The sequence below is a fragment of the Falco cherrug genome, chromosome 1 (genome assembly GCF_023634085.1).
Source record: "Falco cherrug isolate bFalChe1 chromosome 1, bFalChe1.pri, whole genome shotgun sequence".
NCBI classification, from domain to species: Eukaryota; Metazoa; Chordata; class Aves; order Falconiformes; family Falconidae; genus Falco; species Falco cherrug.
In genome coordinates this window covers 100,569,699-100,589,554 of record NC_073697.1, presented here as the reverse complement: position 1 = coordinate 100,589,554, position 19,856 = coordinate 100,569,699, and the positions used below count along the sequence as shown (strand labels likewise).

General features: G+C 54.6%; 2 protein-coding genes across 10 annotated transcripts in view; one reads left to right on the top strand and one right to left on the bottom strand.

The window, feature by feature from the left end:
* The window catches only part of AIFM3 (apoptosis inducing factor mitochondria associated 3), a 53,673-nt gene extending 48,941 nt beyond the window's left edge, over positions 1-4,732 (top strand). For 4 of the 9 annotated variants that reach the window (XM_055700581.1, XM_055700585.1, XM_027806014.2 and 1 more), the window contains one exon: positions 450-4,732. In XM_055700581.1, coding sequence (XP_055556556.1) covers positions 450-489 — 40 coding nt within the window. In that variant the 3' untranslated portion in view covers positions 490-4,732. The remainder of the gene's footprint in view (positions 1-449) is intronic. The other 5 variants (XM_055700583.1, XM_055700582.1, XM_027806017.2 and 2 more) reach the window with 2 other exon arrangements.
* Positions 4,733-5,856: 1,124 nt separating this feature from the next.
* On the bottom strand, positions 5,857-14,669 carry LOC102049297 (sodium-dependent serotonin transporter-like). The gene is made up of 13 exons (XM_055700587.1): positions 14,450-14,669; positions 12,581-12,715; positions 12,214-12,433; positions 11,796-11,934; positions 11,373-11,507; positions 10,590-10,693; positions 10,163-10,290; positions 9,743-9,855; positions 9,349-9,480; positions 9,114-9,213; positions 8,790-8,890; positions 7,495-7,662; positions 5,857-7,016 (listed from the first exon to the last, which is right to left on the bottom strand). Exons 1-13 carry the CDS (start codon positions 14,661-14,663, stop codon positions 6,936-6,938), a joined length of 1,770 nt encoding a protein of 589 aa, XP_055556562.1. The 5' UTR covers positions 14,664-14,669; the 3' UTR covers positions 5,857-6,935.
* Between the last annotated feature and the right edge of the window lie 5,187 nt (positions 14,670-19,856).

Below are 19,856 nucleotides of genomic sequence, written 5' to 3'. Positions count from 1 at the left end.
GGCCACACCGGGGGTGGGCGGGATGGCTGCTGTGTCCCCTTTGCAGGGTGCTGGTGCACAGATCTGCTGGGAGCAGGCAGCTGCCTTTGGGCTGGGACATCACTCAGATGGGAAGGCGCCTGCTGTTTGGTGGCTTTCCCTGAATTTTCAGCTGAATGCCAGAAGGGCTTGTTTTAAGTTAAAAAAATAGTTTGAACTCAGTTTTACATGGAATTGCGGATCCATATGTGAGTTTTTGGACAATTTTAGTGACATGTGAGTGAGGGCAGAGGAAGGCACACTGCTGTCCTGCCTGGGCTGGCTGTGCCTCTGCGCAGAGCAGCACAGGTGCTGGGATGGGGACCAATGACCAGACTAGCGCCAAGGGCAGTGCCCAGGCACACCGAGAACGTTTGCTTGCGCGTGCTGGGAAACATCTTACAGCACTGCTGTTTTAAAATCTTTTTTAGAACTGGAGATATGTCCTGGCTAACTGGGAAAGGCTCCTAACGCCGCTGGTGGCTGCACCCTCCTGATGCTGCACTTGCCGTGGGGAGACAGGATGGCAGCTCCACGGACAAGCAGGACCACAGCTGAGCCATTTCCCTTTGAGACTTGGATGAACCCAGTGCCTGTCACTGCACACTTACCTTCCCGGCAGACTGCCAACAGCTCCTCTGCCCCAGTGCCTGCTGGGCTGGGGCTCTGCTGTTGCAATTCCTGTAGGATGCTGGAAAAGCAGCCCCCATAGAGAGCGGGGTTTGGCACTGGCAGCGGCCGCAGGTGCCACGTGGCTGCAGATGCTGCTGATGGGCTGGGGGGGCCCCAGGCAGGTCTGCCCCAAGCACGTCCCTTGCCCCTGTAAACAGCATGAGTGCCTTTTGTTGCTCCCTATGCTTTCAAGCATGTTGCCTCTTCCCAAATCCTTTTTGCTTCTGGCAGACCTCTGATGCACATCCCTGTGGAGCCTGACATCTGCTCCCTCTCCGCATGGCTGCAGCACTTGCCACATCTCTCCCTGTGCCCACCCACCCCAGGGAGCACCTGGGGGGGGGCAGGGAGACAGGGTCATGCCGGATGGTCTCTGTACAGCCTGTATTTGTGTTTTGCATTCTCCTTTCTCCAGGCTGGTTGCCCCATCCAGCCCCCCTCAGTAGAGGTGGGTCTCTGCCCAAGCCGAGGGCTCTGGAGCTCATCGGTCCCCATCCCAGCACCCAGAGCGTCTCCCCATCCCGGAGCAGAGAAGGGGCTGGAGTGCTGCTCCCCATCCCCTGGGGCTTGGTTTGGGTTTGGGTACTGGCAGCTCTCAATCCTGGGGTGCAGAGCAGAGGCTCCCTGGAGAGATGCAACAGCCAGACTGCAGCCCTGGGCTTGGTCCGTCCAGTCAGCCTTGTGATGTCTTTTTCCTTAATGATTATTGTGGCATTAGTGCTGCTGCTGACGCATTTCTCAAGGAAAAGTAGCCAGAGGAGTATTTCTGGCTGTCCTCCAGCCTTCAACACTCATTCCTCCTGTCACCTAGTGACAAGGCTACGTTTCTCATCTCCAGGTGTCATGTTTTTTGCCCCTTGCTGGAAGAAGAGCTTTATACACCTCAGAAGTGGACAGGGCCAGTCCACAGCCCTGTGCCTATCAGCCCAGCAGAGCTGGAAGGCAAGAAGCCCCCTTGGAGAGCCTCCAGCGCTCTGTCCTAGGGGAGGTTTCTTCCCCAGCAGTCAATGTATTACCATGAGTCCAAAGCAAGAGGATTTATATTTTTTATTTGATTTACTCCCTCTATGAATTAAAGCAGTAATATTCTTGGATCTGGGCCATCTCTGATTCCTTCCAAGGCGTTGGGTCATCTCTGCAGGTCAGCCGGATGATGCAAGCACCTCTTCTGTGCAGGCTTCCTACTTGTGTCCAGCTCACCTGTATTCCGCATTTTCTGATCTTTGCTGGGTAGAAATGACACCAGTTGTCTGTTACATCTTTGGTTGGTCTCTTATGGTTTCACTGCAAGGTTTTTCCCAGGCAGCATGACCAGGGGGGATGGTAGGCAGGGATGTGCATGCTTCAGCACGCAGCAATGAAGAGGGGCCTCTCCTTGAGCCATTACATCTATCTGCCAGATCCACAAAGGGATGTGAACTTGCAAGTCTCATCTTAGGTCCCAAAAGGCAAACATTTATGTCCCTGTCCCCAGTGCAGTGTGGGTGAGGGCTTTCTCCGTGGGCAGGGGTGGCTGGGGCTGCTCAGCTCCTGGTGGCCCAGGCAGGGCTCTTGCTGTGCACACTGGCCAGGGAGATGTGGCTTTGCATCCCATGTCTTGCTGGTGGGATGGTTGGATTTTGCTTTGGCAGATTCTGCGGGCACCAGGCTGGGGATGCTGGGGCATCACATAGTGGCATTCCCTGGAGCTCTGTGGTTTTCACCCTGGGATCTCCAGCACATCTTCTATGCTGTGTGAGACTGGCAGCACTTGTGCCACACCTGCTCCCCTAGCACAGCTTGGCTGAGCTTTTCCGAGGCCTTTGTCTCTCTGCTGACCTGAAGTCTTGGCACTTTCTGGAGTCCTGGGCACACCAGCAGGGTGCTTCATTTTTCAGGAAGATGCCCTTTGAGTCCTTTGCCTCGGCTGGGACCTCACCCAGTGTCAGCCATGAGCTGTGCACAGCAAGCATCACCCCCATGTTCTTGGGGCTGAAGGCCGTGCAGGGGCTGAGGAAGGATCTTCTGCCCTAGCTTACAGCTGAAGTGTGGGGAACAAGTTGCATTCCCCCTTTTTACAGAGAAGCTGTTTCAGCCAGGGCTGGGAATGTCACCTCATGACATGAGAAACCCCAGGCACCACTGTGGCTTTCCTTAGGACATGTGCCGGGTCACGGGCAGGATTGCCAACAGAGCTGGGCATCCTGATGCTGACCTGCAGGCATTGCTCCTCCACATGGATGTGGGCACTTCTTGCAACCTCCCATGCCAGGACAGAAAGTTTCCAGCTCTTAAGAAACCACCTGTTCTCATTGGGAGTGGGCACCATCAGCTAAGCCCAGCTGGCATACATGCACCTTGTTAGTGATCACTGGCTGCATTGCCCCATCACATTTAGATTCACCAGATTGCCCAGGTATCTTCTAGGTTGCTTACCTGGGTTACCCACGCAGACTTGATGACCCCAGACCCTGAGCTCTCCACTGCCTCCTGCTCCTTGGATGCTGGGCTTTGCGTATTGCCCTGCCCCCATCTCACCTTGTGTGCTGGCAGGACCCAGGGAGCTGTGTGTTGAGCACAGCACACCTCCCCTTCCCACACACCTCAGAACCCATCTGGACAGCTTGTGGCATCACACCAGGTGACAGGTTTATTTTCAGTTTCTTCATGCCGTAAGCCTTTGTTTAAAAAAATCAGTGCTCCTTCACAAGTTGCTTGGATGAACATTGCCTCTTCATGTACTGGCATTTACTCCTCGCTTTGCTCTTTTTTATAGCCCCCAAGGATGTGGTGGCAACACAAATAGCTTCAACATCTTCCTTTCCTGCAGTGGCACGCTTGTCCCCCTGTCCCTTGGGCTGGCTGCCCTTGTCTCGGCTAGAGCTGGTCTGAGCTGAATGGTGGTGGCCAGCCATCTCCAGGCAAGCCTTCCCAGTGTCACTTCTGAGGCTGGGAGGTGTTCAGTGTTACAGGTGTTTACCGATAAACACCCTCCCTGATCAGCAGTGGAGACTCTTCTCACCAGTGGCATCTTCAGGTGACTTGTCCAGTCATGGCCAAAGAGACCAGAAGGACTTGATGAGCCTTTCTGCTCGTCCATCGTCCTCCCTTAGCTCGCTTAACTAAACCATCTTCTTTCTCTTGTTCATATAATTTTAAGCATCTTTGTCCTATATCACAAGCAGAGCAGCACCTTTTCAAAGACCTGTTCTTACCCTTTTCCAAAGGCAAGACAAAAGGATCACCAGGAGGTAAATTTATACCACACTCTTTTTGCCATTCAGGCTGGTTCTTTGAAGTGAAAAACATATCGGTGTATAAAACTTTGTCCCATTACTTTTCCCCCCTTAAAATCAACATCAGCTGTAACACTGCATTATAATTCAAAGTGCCATTCATTGGCCATTTTTCCTCATCATCCAGTTTATACAAACGGCCACCACTGATTACAGTATTTAACTACGTTGCTTTTAGTTACGTTTCCCACAGAACCAGTCGCTGTTTGTTTCCAGTGTCCCAAAAACACATCCCAACAAGAGATTTCTCTGAAATGCCCCTCCACTTAGACTGACTAGTGCCTGTTTTCTTTTAGTGCGCCTAAGATTTTGTAACAATCTACATGTATATAAACATGTTCAGAAGTTCAGAGTGCACTATACCAGATAGAAATCTATATCTATATCTATACTTGAGTATGTCAGGCGGAAATTTTACCAGATTGTTTCCAGGAGAGCCCTCCGTAACCCAGGCTGGTGGGGCTTTTGCCTGGACTTACGGGCAGGTTTCCTAGAGCCAAAAGGATGCCTTACATCTGACCAGGGGAGCTTTACTTTGGAGCCTTTGGTCTGGGGATCAGAGGTCTTCCCCAAGAATCCCTCAGTGCTGGCTGGAATTCCTGCAATCCCACAGATCCACTGACACTCAATAGCAGTGTCCCATCTGGGTTGCCAGAAAACAACACCGTAAAGTTGGTCACGGAGAAAAACCCTCTAAGACTTGCTTGGAAGTTTCAGAAGGCCGGCATTCTTTATGGCAGTGCTGGGGGCACGGGGGAATGTTTCCTCTGAGCGTGCTCACCCAGTTACTCGAGGGTACGCACTATGGACAGCAGAGCACTTGCACACTCAGTGCATTACACATGCATTTTCAGTCAGGCACAGGATGGGTTACAAGTTTCTTGCTTTAATGCAAACGAGCACACACCCTCAGACAGCACTGCTGAGGTTTTTTACTAGCTCCCCACGCTCCCCAAGCAGGGTCTTGCCCTCTCTCGGGGGTCTATCTGAGTCAGAGGTTGTGATTTCCCCCCACAACAATTACCTTTGTCCGACTTCCAACCAACGTTCTGCGGATCGCAGCACTCTATCGGCTTGTCTCCTCCTGTGGCCACAACGTCCTCACCCAGAGGCTCTTTCTGCATCACTGAAGAGAACGGAGATCTTTTCCCCATCCATTCTTTGTTCCCCATCCTTCCCAAGGCTGACTCCCTGGATGAGAGGTCCCTTAATTTGTCACTTCTAACAGCTTTAGAGAGTCAGCTTGGCCTAACCTTTGTGCGCAGGTGTGTTTAACGTAGAGCTAAACACCAAATCAGAGTGTGGTAACTGGGGAGCTCAGACATCTTGTCCCTTCTATGGCAAAAGTCTTTCAACAGATAAAGGTGAAGGCCTTTTGCTGAGCCAGCCACCTTCCCTTACTCTGTCATAAATGTGTATGTAATGGTATCTATACCTCATCCCCAGCCCCAGCCTTGTATGTCCCTGCATGTCCATGTGCCCCCCCCCGCCCTGTGTGCATCCCCCCAGACCCATATGTCCCCCCCATTCCCATGTGCTCCCCCAGCCCTGTGTGTCCCTGCACCCCTGTGTGCCTCCTAGCCCTGTGTGCATCCCCTCAGCCCCATATGCCCCCCCAGCCCTGTGTTTCCCCTGTCAGCCCCATGTGTCCCTGCACCTCCATGTGCCCCCCCAGGTCCTATGTGTCCCCCCAGCACTGTGTGCATCTCTCCTCACCCCATGTGCCCTTTCAGCCCCATGCGCCCTCCCAGCCCCATGTGTCCCCCACCAGCCGTGTGTCCCTGCACGCCCTGTGTGCGCACCAGCCCATGTGTATCCCTCCCAGCCCCTGTATGCTCTCCCCTCCGTGTCCCGTCCCGTCCCCCCCCCATCCCTGCATACACCCCCAGCTCTTGGCTGCACTCTCCTGGTCGGTTCTGCATCACCCCAAAGGAAAGCAGGAGCTGCCAGGAGGGCACGGTGAGGGGCACCACAGTAAAACCAGCACATGGCTGAGGCATGGGGCAGGAGCTGCTGTTCCGCCTCCACTGAGCTGGACCCGGCTGCTGGAACACATTCGACGGGCTAACAACTGTGGAGAAATGGCGAGAGCATCGGAAGCAGCGCAATGTTATTGGGAAACTGTGACAGGTGGACAGTGGGTGGTTTATACCAGCGCCGGGGCTGCTTCACCCTGAGCCTGTTTGTTTCTAAAATGATGTATGTGTAGGTCTTCTTCAAGATGACCTTCAAGATGACGGGATGGGGTGGCAGGAGGGACCGACCTGTCTTGCCGCAGCAGTATGTACCCGAGGGGCCACACAGTTTCTCTCCCAGACTTTTGATCTTCGCAATGGAACAAGGTATTTGTGTGTCAGGACAGTGGCAGCCCCCCTCCTCCCCCAGCCCAGCCCTGTGCTCTCAGCCGCACCACAGTACTGCATCAACACGGCACAGTGAGCTCTGGCTCCTCTCCCTCGTCCGATCTTTTAACAATTGATAGCAGCTTTATTTTCCACATCACTCACGGCACGGCTAAAGGCATGCACTACTCGTGCCAAGCAGGTTTGCACAGCAAGGATGCGAGTGTCTCTAAGCAAGGCGTGTTCACAGCTTGTACAGTCGGACAGCAATCCCTCTGCAGCGGCACTCCTCCGTCTTCACCAGGAGTCAGGGTTCACCTCCAAACCGGAGGAGTTTGGCCCCTTCCAGCCCACGGGACTCAGCGGCGGGTCCCATTCTCCCTGCTGGGGATCAGGTTTTCCTGCCTGCAGAGAGAACGGGCTCCGCGCCGCTTCCGACGAGATGCTCTGACACAACAGGAGCCGGTAGCCGGGGAGCTGCCGCCAACATGTGCAGCCACCAGGGGAGATGCGGGGGGCAGTTGGCTGTGAGGAAGGTGATGGCAGCTTCTCTTCTGCCTGCCCCAGTGCTTTGTCAGGGCACGGGCAGGAAGCTGAAGCAGTCTGTGCCCCTGGACATCCCACTGGGCTACAGGACAGGTGACGCGCACACCACTTCTGCTTGCAGGTCTCGTGTTATTTTCTCTGGCCAAATGCAGACAGCAAGGCGCTGGAGAGTGTAAGCAGGTAGAGAAAAAAAGACAATGGGTTTCCTTCCTGCACTGGTGCCATGTGCAGGGCTGCCTGCCCAGCGTGCCAAAAGCCATCCCCACTGGAATCTCGCTCACTGTGGGGCCAGAGCTCTGTGAGTCTGCAGCAGAGCACTGCAGGCAGGATGTGTCCCTAAAGTGGGCTGCAAGGAGGGGTGACAACTGGAGATGGTCCCCCGCCTACAGGACTGTGCTGACTTAGCCCTGCTGCCTCCTGGCACAGCCAAAGTCACAGCTTCAGAAATATAACTTAAAATGATCAGGTCATCGAGCCTCAAAGAGCCTCTGAGCCCTTTTCCAAGTGGCTCTTCAGGTGTGATTTAATTGCAATGTGAACAAAGATGCTGAGGATGCATAAACCATCTGCCCAGCTCACTGGCCTTGGTCTCAGGCTGACCCAAGCAGGGGTCCCTGCCCACCCATGGCTCTGCTCCTAACCTGCTTGAAGGACCCTGGCGTCCAGACGAGCTTGTACACCATGTAGAAGGGGATGCAGATGAAGGACGATGCTCCTATGAGGTACCCCACCAAGATACTCCACTCAGGGTACTGATAGTCAAAGAGTGTCAGAGGTGGCTGGTCCAGGAGGGAGCTGATAACTATGAACTGTATCGAATGAAGTGGAGCCTGTTAGGGAAGGATGCTCATGGGGCCAGACCGTGGCAGGACATGCCCTGCTGCTGCTCACAAGCAGGCACAGGGCAATAGTAGGGCCATACAGCCCACAAAACCCACGTGCACATGACATGGGTGCCAGGAAAGCTCTTCCATTATGGCCAAGCATAGCCAGCAGACCAGACCCATTGGCTCCCCATGGAGAGCATATCAGCTGTGACATCTCCACAGCCCCGGCACTGATGCCAGCTCATCCCATAGGTTAACAACATCCACGTCCCACTGCCACTGCTGCTTTCCCAACCATGAAAGGTCAGTGTGGACATTGCAGTGACATTTCCCAGACTGCTGCCTCTCACTAGGTGTGGGCTAGAAGGTCTTCGTCTAACAAACCCACTGAGACAGTGGCTTGCAAAGGCTGCACGTCCCCATGCTGAAATGAAATCATCTGCTGTCTGCTTTGATGATAATACTTCTCTCTTAATAACCAGGGCAAAGCGCTTGGAGCTGTAATTAATCCTCACAAGGCCTCTTCTCCTGGAGATCCGTCGAGATTAGACCCCTCTGCCTCTTGCAAACGGCAGCCTTTGAAGTGCCGGGGGAGCTGGCATTTCAAAGGGGATGGATCCAGCCTGGTGCACAGTGCCACAGTGCTGTCAAGAGATGTACCTATGCCTGGCCATGCCAGTGCAAGCGTGGGACACTGCCGACCAGGAGGATAAAACAAGGCTGCACTTGCATCCATGTGAGCACCCAGCTGCTGGCTCCCAGCTTTGCCCCGGAGCTGCAGAAGAGGCTAGAAAATCTACTTCCAGATCCCTTTCGTGGTGAAACCCTCTGTCCCAGGGGCTGTGGGCAGCTTGTCATTGCCTGTGGCCGGAGGAGCAGTACGGGGAGCCGGCAGGGCAGGCTGGCACAAGGTCCTACAACCTCGGCCAGGACCCCGGTCTACCCTCCCAGCAGCTTGTTCACCTCATGTGAGCAAGAGGGGAGTAACCAGCACCGTGGCTGCCCAGGGAGCTGGGCAGCAGCAGCAGCCAGTGAGGGAAGAGCAGCTCCTCTGCAGGGCACTCGGGGGGAGGCTGGCATCTGTCTTTAATCTGGGCTGTAATACTCACCGCTAACAAGGCAGGGCTGATGGCGACCCAGCACACCTTCCAGAACATCCCTGGCATGAAGCCCAGCATGGCTTTCACATCGTGGGAGAACCTCTGTATCCCTGTCAGCGGAGAGAGCTGTCATGGCCCCAGAGACCCGCGGAGGATGTGGGTACAGGGAGATTTATGGCTACATGGCCACAACACCCTCTGTGGCCCATCCCAGCCTTGCCAGGAGTCACACGCTTCTGCCCCTGAATGCCCTGGCATATACTCATGAGCATAAGGTTAAACACCCACGCAGGTACCTGCAGGATGATTTTTATGAAACAGGCAGTTTCTTACCATAAAACCAGGAGACAGCTATTGTTTCCAGTAGCACCACTGCCAGGATTGAGCAGCCAGCACCAAACTCCTCCAGCAGCTTCACCACGTAGGCTCCCCCCTGGAACAGCACAAGAGAGGAGAGGGAAGCTGCAGACCTTGCAGGAATGCGAGGCAGGTTTTTGGCACTGGCAGTTGTTGGAGATATAAGCAGATGTGTGGTGGGGATGGGAGCGGAGTAGTGCCCGGTACTCACGTAGGTGAGGGTGCTCAGGGAGCCCAGGAAACAGACTGTGATGAGGCCGAGGACAAAGAGCTCCCGTCGCCCAGCCAGGACCTGGGGGTACTCATCCATCACAGCTGTGATGACGGCCTCCAAGCCCCCAAACTGCAAAGGAAATACAGCGTGGGGTGGAAAAATGAGACATGGGGATGGTTCTGCTCCCCCCATAGCCCCCTCTGCCTGTGAGCAGAGTGGGGACATCCCATCCCCTCCCTCCCTCCCTGCGCTAGCCATGCTCAGAGGGCTTGGCAGGCAGCCCTCCTTCCCGAGGCCATAGCTCCCCTTGTCACCCCACTATTAGCCATCAGACACAGACATCCCCAGTAACTGCTGGGGACACAGCCCCAGGCTCCACTGAGGTGCCTACCGTGCTGTCCAGCCCCAGCGTTATCATCATCAGGAAGAATATGATGGCGAAGAAGGTGGATCCCACCATGTTGGCGATTGCTTCAGGGTAGGTGATAAAGAGGAGGCTTGGTCCTAGGAGAGTACACTGGTTTGGTTTGCCATTCCCTGCTCTGGCACAGCTCTGGGCACTGGGGAATGCTCTTGGGGAAGATGCCCCAAAGCCAGAGTGGCTGTGCCTGGTCCCAGCTGTGATACAGGGGCTGGACACCTCGCTGCTCTCCGCCCCTGGGAATGGCTCCTGGACACAAGCCCCCATGCCCCAGCAGACCTCAGGGCTGGCCATCACCCCGGCCTCCCTCGGTCATGATGGGCTAGGGGGGGCTAGGGCAGCTGGGCACCACAGGCTGGGACTGGGCAGTTGCACTGGAGGGGGGCGAACCTTTATCTCTCGCGACATCCTCCACTTCCACATCCCTCATCTCAGCCATGTAGCCCAGCACAGTGAAGATGACAAAGCCTGAGAGGAAGCTGGTGAGGCAGTTCACTGCACTGGTGACGAGTGCGTCCCTGGAATGCCGAAAGCAGAGACATGTCCTGCAGCAGAATTCCCCCTCCAGCTCAGCTCTCACCCTGGTTCAGCTGCCCTGGTTGCCCGCACCCTTGCCAGTTCCCTCTCCTGGCCCTGCACACCAAAACCGCCAGTAAAATGGGGAAAGATGCTCAGCACATGGCTATGCGGCACAGGAGCTATCGGGATGTGGCTCCACTGCAGCCATGCTTGGTGTAGCCCCCATGCCCGCAGGCTGCAGCCCCCATGCCCAGCACAGCCCCTGTGCCCACAGGGACCCATGGCTGTGGGAGCTCACCGGTAGCAGTTGTTGTGGAAATGGTTGTAACTGGCCAGAGCAAGAAGTACACCAAATCCAGGGCCCAAGGAGAAGAAAATCTGTGCAGCAGCATCAACCCAAACCTGGCATGAGAAGCAACAGGCAGGCTGGAGAATGGGCAGGGCAGGGGTTCCCTGGGGCAAGGATGGGGCTGGGAGGTGCCCCACAGTGTGCCCACCCCATGGCACAGAGATGGGGTCTGTGCTGGCACATGCTGCCAGACCTCCTCTCTTGCCTGCCCCATCCCCCCTTGAGAGGTCCCTGGAGCATGGGACCTGCTGCAGGATGGAGGGAGCTTGTTTCCACCCTCACATCCTGCAGCCAGAATTAAGCAACAGCATCTGTGTTTGCCCATGCCCAGTGTGGGGACAAAGTCAAGGGGAGCCCCAAGACCCCCATTCCCACCCCTGCCTGGGCAGGTTCAGTGCTGGCAGCATGGTCTTTATTACCTTTAATGAGAATTCTCAAGTGCTGCCTGGTAATTACCCACAGAAAGCCTATTGTCAGGCCAGGGTGAGAACATGGCACAAACAAAACCCAGCAGCAATGAGATGGGTGATTCAATTATAGATTTACATTTCCAAGAGCCTGTCTGGGATGTCTTGTTTCTGCAGGAACTAGGGCCCCATCGCCCTGCAGCACTTTGACAGGGCCAGACCTGGGCAGGGGGGTGTGTATGTCCTGGGGAGGGGGTCTGGGTGCTGCCACCCCCACACTGGGAGGCAGCCAGTGCCAGGGTGGTGTGTCCCACCGCACACTCACCGCGGTGCTCAGGAGCTTGCTCCAGTCCGGGCGCAGGTAGAAGACAACTCCCCTCCAGGCGCCGGGCAGGGTGGCCCCCCGGACCAGAAGCATGAGCAGGACAATGTAGGGCAGCGTGGCTGTCACCCACACCACCTGGAGAGAGGCAGCTGTCAGCCCGCAGCACCGGCAAAGCTGCTGCACCAAGAGCTCAAACCCACTGGTCGGGCATGGCCAGCTCACTTGTGGCTGCCTGGGGTGGCTCAGGGGGGGTGGAGGCAATATCCTGTGTTTAAGCAGCCAGGTGAGCTGCAAGACCCCACCAAGGCTCGGTCCCTCCTGCCATAGAGGGGAAGCGGCATGCCAGGCTGCGAGCCTCTCCATGCTGGGGGCTCCGGCATGTCTGTGCCCGGGCAGGGCTGGCGCCAGAGCCCTCTTTCTTACCTTCCCAGAGGTTTTCACCCCTTTCCAGAGGCTGAAGTACACAATCGTGAAGATGAGGAAGAGGCAGAGGAGCAGCTGCCAGTGGATCCCCCCCACGTCGTACAGACCCCCAGACTTCTGGATCTCCAGGACTTTCCTCCTGCAGGCAGGGATCCCCACGGCCGGGGAGGGGTCTCAGGCCAGCGTGGTGCTGCTGGCTCTGCCCTTGCAGGCAGCCAGGGAGCTGGGTCAGCTCTGAGCAGGCAGTCCCATGCTTACCTCTCCCCAGCACACCAAGAACAGGGACAGCTCCCCAAGAGCGTCCCCCTGTGAAAGCCTGCACCCAGGCACCCCGGTCCTGCTCCCCATGCAGCAGACCCAAGTGCCTCCATGGCGATGTGCACCAGCTTAAACACATCATCCACGTATGTGCACTTACATATAAAACTCCTCAGCAGGGGACCTGGAGAAGTTGGTCCAGGTCACGTTGCTCCTCCCAAAGTAGTTGGTGCAGTTGGGTGTGTTCCAGGGGTTGTCGCAGCTTGCCCAGGGCAGCGTGCCCGAGAAGGACGAACAGAAGTAGTAGAGAGCCCAGGCGATGATGGTGTTGTAGTAGAAGGAGACGTACAGGCCAATGATGCAAATGGCGAAGCCGATGCCTGGCGAAAGAGGGGGACAGACTCAGCAGACCATGCTGGTCCAGCCCTCTTGCTGCCCCCCGGGACGTGGCTGTGGGGACCTGCACTGCCTGCACGGCCCCGCTCACCAACACCACGGGTCCCCAGGTGTGCAGCAGTGGCCCTTACCTTTAAAGATGGGGCAGATGCGCTTCCAGATGGGGATGGCACCCATCCTGTGGAACTGCCCCAGGGCCAGCTCCATGTAGAAGAGGGGCACCCCTCCAAAAACAGCCATCAGTGTGTATGGGATGAGAAAGGCTCCTGTGGGACAAGGAGCAGAGCGGCTGTGAGCACTGCAGTCCCATGCAGCACAGGCAGGCTGCAGGTGGAGGTCCACTACAGCTGTCCCTCCCAGTGCTGCGGGGATGTGTCCCAGAGCAACATGTTTGGGTTTGGTTGTGTGTTTGCAAGATGCTTCGCAAATTATCTCCTCAGAGGGGCTCACAGACATGAGGACCCCACTTGGTGCCCCAGCTTCCTGGGCTGCTGCATCAGTCCCTGCTGGCATCCCAGCCTTCGTGGGAAGGGATCGTTTGGCTGGGATGGTACAAAGATCAATACAAACCATCAGGGTGCAGGAGATGGGGCACGAAGCACCTCTCAGATCTAGAAGGGTTTTGGAGAAAATCCTGCTGAATATGCACAGCGGCCCCAAGACACAAATAATTAACACTGTAATCTGCATTATTCATAACAATGTCATCTTTACCAGGACTATGCTTGTACCCCATGGAGGTTTTGGAACTGGAGTTGCTCTCTGCACTCATCAGAACAGCCTTGCTGGGATTAGTTCGTTTAACCCCCATGGCTCCTCTCTCTGAGAGCCCTACATGTGCTGGGGCAGGCGTGCGGGATGGCATCCCCAGCATCCTCCCACAGCCCCCCATTTGCCTGACAAGGCTGCTGGCCCAGAGGTGCTACGTTCCTGTTAACAGGACTGCCTTGAGGATTTCTCTTCTAGGAGCAGCTCCAGCTGATGAGTGAGCCCACCATCAGCCTGGATCAGCGCTCCTGCTTGTGTGGCTCATGGCTGTGCTTTCCAAGAGCTGCGATGGGAACTCCTCACCTCCTGTGTGCATGGGGCTGGAGAGGAAACCATCTGCCTGAACCACATCAGTGAAGAGTGGCTAAAGTTTGCTCCTGGTCCCACAGGAGTAAATCGCAAATAACTGTGCTTCAGTGTGGGCACCTGGGATCCACAGTTTAGCCTTGAGTACGGTACTAATTATCTCTTCCTCATTTTCCCAAGCAGTAGAGGACGTTACCCAAATGCCAACTTTGGCAATTAAATCCACTGTGCTTTTGCGAACAGCACGAAATTTTCATTCCTCATTTTTAATTTCCATGCAAGAGGTTTTTCTGCTCTGCTCTATTTAAAGCAATGTATTTAAGCGTCTTTTACTCAAGGTTTTCTCCTTCATACAGCTTTTGTATCTTAACTTTCTGTTGATCACTCACAGGATTGAACACCCTGAGCCCTGTGTGGCACTGAGCTGCACGTCCCGGGGAGCCAGGATTGCTCCGCAGGGTCCGGCACTGCTGGCTGCATGGCTGGGATCTGCGGCAGGCAGATGGGATGCTTGTGAGGGTTATTTTAAATAATCAGAAAGGGTTTTCACAAAGTCACAAGATCATGAAGTGTATGAACCTCCCACCCCAAATTTACGGATTCTTAATCCTTTCATGCAGTTTGGACCACGCTAGTTTTGTCTTTGTGATCCCAGAGCTGCTAATGCACTTCTAACTACACCAGGGAAGGAGTGAATGATGCCGGGGAAGGAGCAGGTGGAGGAGGATTTCAAATGAAGAAAGACACAAAACAGAAAAGAGACAAATGTCAGGAGAAGTTGGGTTGGTCTCTAAACTGCCCTGTCTGGAGAGGAGCAGCTAGAGACAAAGAAAGAAAAGAAAAAACAATTTTTTCAGCATTGGAAAGATGGAAACCAGGTTTCTTTTCTCCGAAAGAAGACTTAAATAACCCTAGTGTGTCCTTACCCCCTCCGTTTTGGTAGCAGATGTAAGGGAACCGCCAGACGTTGCCCAGATCAACAGCAAATCCGATGACCGAGAGGAGGAAATCCATTTTCTTGCTCCACTTGTCCCTGGGGTGGGTTCGGAGCCCCAGGGGTGTGGGGCCAGCCAGGGGACCTGGGGCCATGCCCTGCTGGGGAGGGCTGGTGGCAGGTGCTGGGCAGGGCTGCTCTGCCATCCTGCTGCCCTGGAAAATCCTGCAGAATTCAAGCTGAGTAACTTGGGGCCGTGAAGGATTTTTCTGTTGCTGATGACAGATCCAAGGAGGGGAGGGTCAGGCTGATGCTTCCCCACCTCCCACTGGAAACCCACAGCACTGAGAACAGCCGGCGGAGAAACCCATCCTCTGATCAAAGGCAGGAGGGGGGAGAGCAGTTTTCTCAGCACAGGGCTGAGGCGTGGGGACCAGCCTCACTGCACAGCTTTCTGTCCCCTCTGCTCCCTGGGTCTGCACCCGGGCAGCTGCATGTTGAGGCTGGGGTGGAGTGGGTGAAATGGAACCGTATTTGCACACAGAGGTGGTACTCCATCCTCCCGACAAAGAGTTCTTTCTTTTTCCTTGGTGTATTTTGCAATTACTGCTCTGCGAACGGTGACCCACCAAAGGGGGTGGCTGCTCATTCTTGCAAAGGATGCTCTGCGGAGTGAGCGGTGCCTGGAAATCTCCACTGGCCAGGAGGCAAACGCCAGGCATGAACTTGACTGGTGCTCGCCGTGAGCCCACTGGCCTCTCGTGGGCTGGGGCCATCTCAGTGTTCTGCCAGAAGCCAGCACAACTCAACAGAGCCACCCAGTTTAAGTAATCTTGCATCACCCTATCTGTCCTCATGGACTTGCTGGGTCTTTCATAGCACAGGGGTGAGAGCGGTTGCAAATAAGCCTCTTGAAAGTGAAATAATTTTTGCAGCTCAGATATGATCAGGGAGGGAATGGCAGTGTACCATTGATCTCTCCAGCTGGACAATTTAACAGCAAGTTTCATTGCAAATGAAATGTGCCTGTGGCAGGCTCACATCCAGGCCAGGTCCCTGCATCTTGCCCTGGGCCATGACACAGGGACCAGTTCAGAGCGAGCCCTTGTCTGGGGCCACCGAGTGCTGCCAGGGCTCCAGGGTGCTCCAGCACCGGCTTTTGCAGGCACCCTCATCTGTAATTAAAGGAAACTACAGAAGAGATCAAACCAGGAACTGCGGTTCTTAGGGCCATGGTTAGCAGGTTGCTGTGACGACGTGACGCAGCTGCTGGGTGTCTGCCACTGGACACTGTTAATCCTTCAGGCACACGCACGGAGACCTGTTAGAAATGTCCAGTTAAAAACACTTATTTTGTTTTTTTTTTGGTGTATTTGGCCCTGGCTGTCCAGGCTGTCAGATTGGAGCCACTCGGGGTTGATGCCGGTCCCTGGTGCTGATGTCCTGGTGCTCTGGCTGGCTGTGGCAATGCATGCAGGACAGGCTGTGCCTGGTGGGTTTAGCCCAGGCATGGTAGCACAGCCACCGCGGGGCAGGGACACAGCTGAGGACACCAACCCACCGGCTCCTCACCTGCACTGCACGAGCATGAGAGCCCTGGCAACAGGATATTTGTGTCTTAACCAGCTACGCCTCCTTGCCCTCCTGCATTTGCCTGCCCCCCTCCCCCCCAGCACTGTGTGCCCCAGGTGTTCCCTGGCCAGGTGTGGGGATCACAGCAACGGACAGCTGAACTGGAGTGCCCAGCCCCAAGCTGCCCCCTCCCAGTGATGGGTAGTGGATCTGCTCCTGCCACCCACCTGCTGCCGGTCCCTGCACAGGCTGCGCTCAGCGTGGCTTCTCATTCTCTGCTTGTGGAACATGAAATTATTGTTCCTTTTAACACCTCTCCTCTGAAAATGCAACAATTTTCTGCATGGGTTTATGAGGACCAACTGGTATCAGCTCTCTGCACTGGCTTTTCTCCGAGTGAAGGGGTTTAGTTGGAGTGTGTCAGGGTGGTCCCAAGCAGGGTGGTCCCTGCGCTGGGTGGGGAGTGAGTGGAGACTGGGGGTGTCCCACCACAGCCAGGCAGAGCCCCTGCTCCGTGAGTCCCCATGCACGTGGCCCTGCCAGGCTTTGCCGGTGTGGCTCTCCCGCAAGCCAAGGCCTGGCACACAGGTGAGGGACAATTAATCTCCTGCAGATTTGTACAGGATTTGTGTCACTCCTGGGACTTTACAAAGCCCTGAATTTCAGTTGCAGTCCTTGCAATATGGGTATGGGCGCAGCTGTCGGGAATTAAAGACAAGGCTGTACTCAGCTGCTGGGGCTGTGGGGGGCTGGCAGTGGGGCTGCAGCTGGCCCTTGAAGGGCTGAAGGTTTGAAATCCCGGCTGCTGGTGCAACCTGTCTGAGAAGTGTGCTGGGGGGAGCAAGGTTTAATCCCCCTGACCAAAGACCATCTTAAGGGCATAAAAGACAGAACAGAGACAGTTGGCGCCATAGCAACCATGAAAAAATGATAGCTCTTTCTCTGTAGCTGACCCTTTTTCAGGTAGTTTACTTGCAACAGCTCGGTGTGTCAAGTATGGAGACCCTGCTGCTATGCCAGTCCTGCTCCCTGCTTGGGAAGCCTCAGCAGATGGGCTCGGAGTTACCCCCAGCCTGAACAGAATGAGCTGGCCATGCTGGCAGGGGGTGAGAGGTGGTCTGCAGTGGTCTGTGGGGAGCAGGTCCCGCCACAGCATCCCTCAGTGCAGGGTGTCAGGCTGAGATCATTTCCCAGATGTAAAGCAGCAGCTGTTCAAACACCAGCATCTTTTTAAAACCAAGCTACTTGCTCTCCTGAAGACTCTTTTTTTTCTCCACATTGATCTTTTAGATTATATGAGGTGGCTTTGTACTCTGCACCTTGGGCAGAGCTGGGCATGCAGGACTGGCACTAGCCAGGCACAGCTATAACTATTTCCACAGCTCCAAGCCAGAGCTGCATGGTGGTTTTGCAGTGCCGGGACGTGCAGCCTGCACGTTGCTGTCTGAAAGCTCCCTACTCCCTGCCAGTATCAGTTTCCCAGCACACAGATGCTGCTCTGCTCCAGCTGAGCCGATGTGCCACCCCGTCGGTTTGATGCCACTGCTGCCATTCCAGCAGCCTCCATCCCTGACAGATCCCACCCCCGGGGTCCTCGCTGGTGAATGAGCTGTGAATGCACCCAGCGCTTCCATCCCGCTCCTCCAGCTCCCACCTTCTCCTTGGGCACCTGATCACCCACCCATGCCTACTGCCTCTCTACACAAACCCGCTCATGCGGCTGCCTCTTCTCCAGCATTGTGTCAAGGCTGCCGCTGTCAAGTCAATGAGAAGAGAGCTTTGAAATCTCAATTTTTTTTAGAAGCTGCAAGCTGGATAAACTGTTGCAGGTTCTCAGGGCTGCTGGAGATGGGAGGAGGGCAGAGGGAGAGGTGTCTTTGGGAGATGGTCTTCATTGTGAGGAGTTGTGCTCCCCAGACTCAGATCCGGTGTTTTGGGGCCCTGCAAGCGCCAGCCTTCCAGTGTGATCCCAGCTCTGCAACCTGCTGGAGAGACAAGTTTTCCCCAGAGCTTTGTTTATTCTGGCCCCTGTGTAAGGAACTGTGTGTGGCTCCAGCCTGGCCCATCAGCTGTACTGTGTGAGGCTCAGCGTGCTCACCAGTGACATGCCAGACAGGGGTGTTTTCTGGATAAACCACTATTATTTCGCCAATTGTAGCCAAGTATTTTTGTCCATCATCTGACATTCAATTAGAAACATTTCAGAGAGGATGCTCTGGGGGCTATGTAGTATTTGAAATAATACACAGCTGAAGTCAGGGGTGCTGGATTCGAGCATTCATTTTGGCCCGTGATGAGGAAGGGGTAGCTGGCAGGCAGCTATGACAGGATTCTCTGCCTTTTCTTTACTGCAGCTCATGTTCTGAAAGCCAGCTGGTCCCCTGAGCATCACCTATGATGCTGTCTAAATCCCTGCAACATCACAGTCAGATGTACTCTCTGTGCTCCCTTCATCAGTTTACTTTTTACTGCTGTTTTCTTTACTCAAAGCACAAATCACTTTAGATTTAAAATGCAGAGTTTAAATCTAGATCAAACCAGATTTAAATTTGAATTTTCACGAAGTCAGAAGTTGTTTCTAAGCAATACGATTATTTGATTAGCAGATTGCTTTTATCCTACCTGCTCATCCATGCAATGAAATGCAGAGGAGTGAAATGTGGTCTTAAAGCAACTATCCTGTTTAAGCCACAGAGGCAGCAATAGGAAGTTTAATTTAATTAGCATGATACTCAGAGATGTAACTTAATCACATTAAGTATAGATCAACGTGCTCTCATTTAAGCTCTCCAGACTTCAGAAAACAGGGGCCAATCATCTGCCACCCATCTTTAATCCAGGGAGAAGCAAAATTTTCCAAGGAAAAGAAGACAGCAAGGCTTACAGAGAGCTTGTCACTGTGCTTGTTTCAGCTAATTTCTCCCCAAAGGAAGGTAATAAATTAGTAATAGCTCCCACTCCCTGTATAGCGCCATTGTTCCTGGGGAGAAAGCAGCCAGGCAAACTACTCATCCCCCGTTGCCTTACTTGGTACATGGTCCCACAGAAGTGCTGGCACCACCAGCCACCTGAATGTCTCTGGGTTCATTCGGTGCGTGGATGCTGCCTACCCCATGTCAGTTGGCCTGGAGTATTGCAGAGATTGACAGGACTGAAGATTGTACAAAACCAGCACGGTTCATTAACAGGAATCAAAATGATCTTCTTCCTCTGGGCTTCTGTCTGCCAGTGCTGTGCGTTTGAGTCAAACTCACCAGCTGGTTGTCGCTCCCTCGAGCTCGGCAGAGCCCAAAAGTGGGTCCCCCCAGCATCACCCCTCGGCAGCATCCTGCCAGCACAGGCGAGGGGGAAACCGGGCAGTGCCTGGCAGAGCACAAATGCTACGGCAGAGTTGCTAAGGTATTCTGGGTGCTGCAAAAGTTGCTTGGGCTCATTTTGGCCCTTAAAATAACTGGGGTTTGTTTGTTTGTTGTCTAAGTCCTAAAAGTTGTTCCTGGCTTGGCTTGGACAGGCTTGTTTTCCTGACAAAGGTGCCGAACTGAACACTTCCTGATGTCCCCTGCCTATCAGGAGGCAGGTTGATGTCTCCAGCATCATTTTCACAATAGCAGAAGTGAGAAACGGGCAGAACCTTGCCTGCCTGCCTGTGGCCAGGTTCAAAATTTTGTCAGGCAGCCCAGGCTTTCCTGGCTGGCAGATGCTGTTGGCTTGAGTCAGGTGGTCTCATCCTGGTCTGAAGAAGCTTTACAGAGACCAGTGCTGTGCAAGGTGCTGCGCGTGACACATTCATGCTGCGCCCTGGCTCCTCGGGAACCTGGCACCTTCTC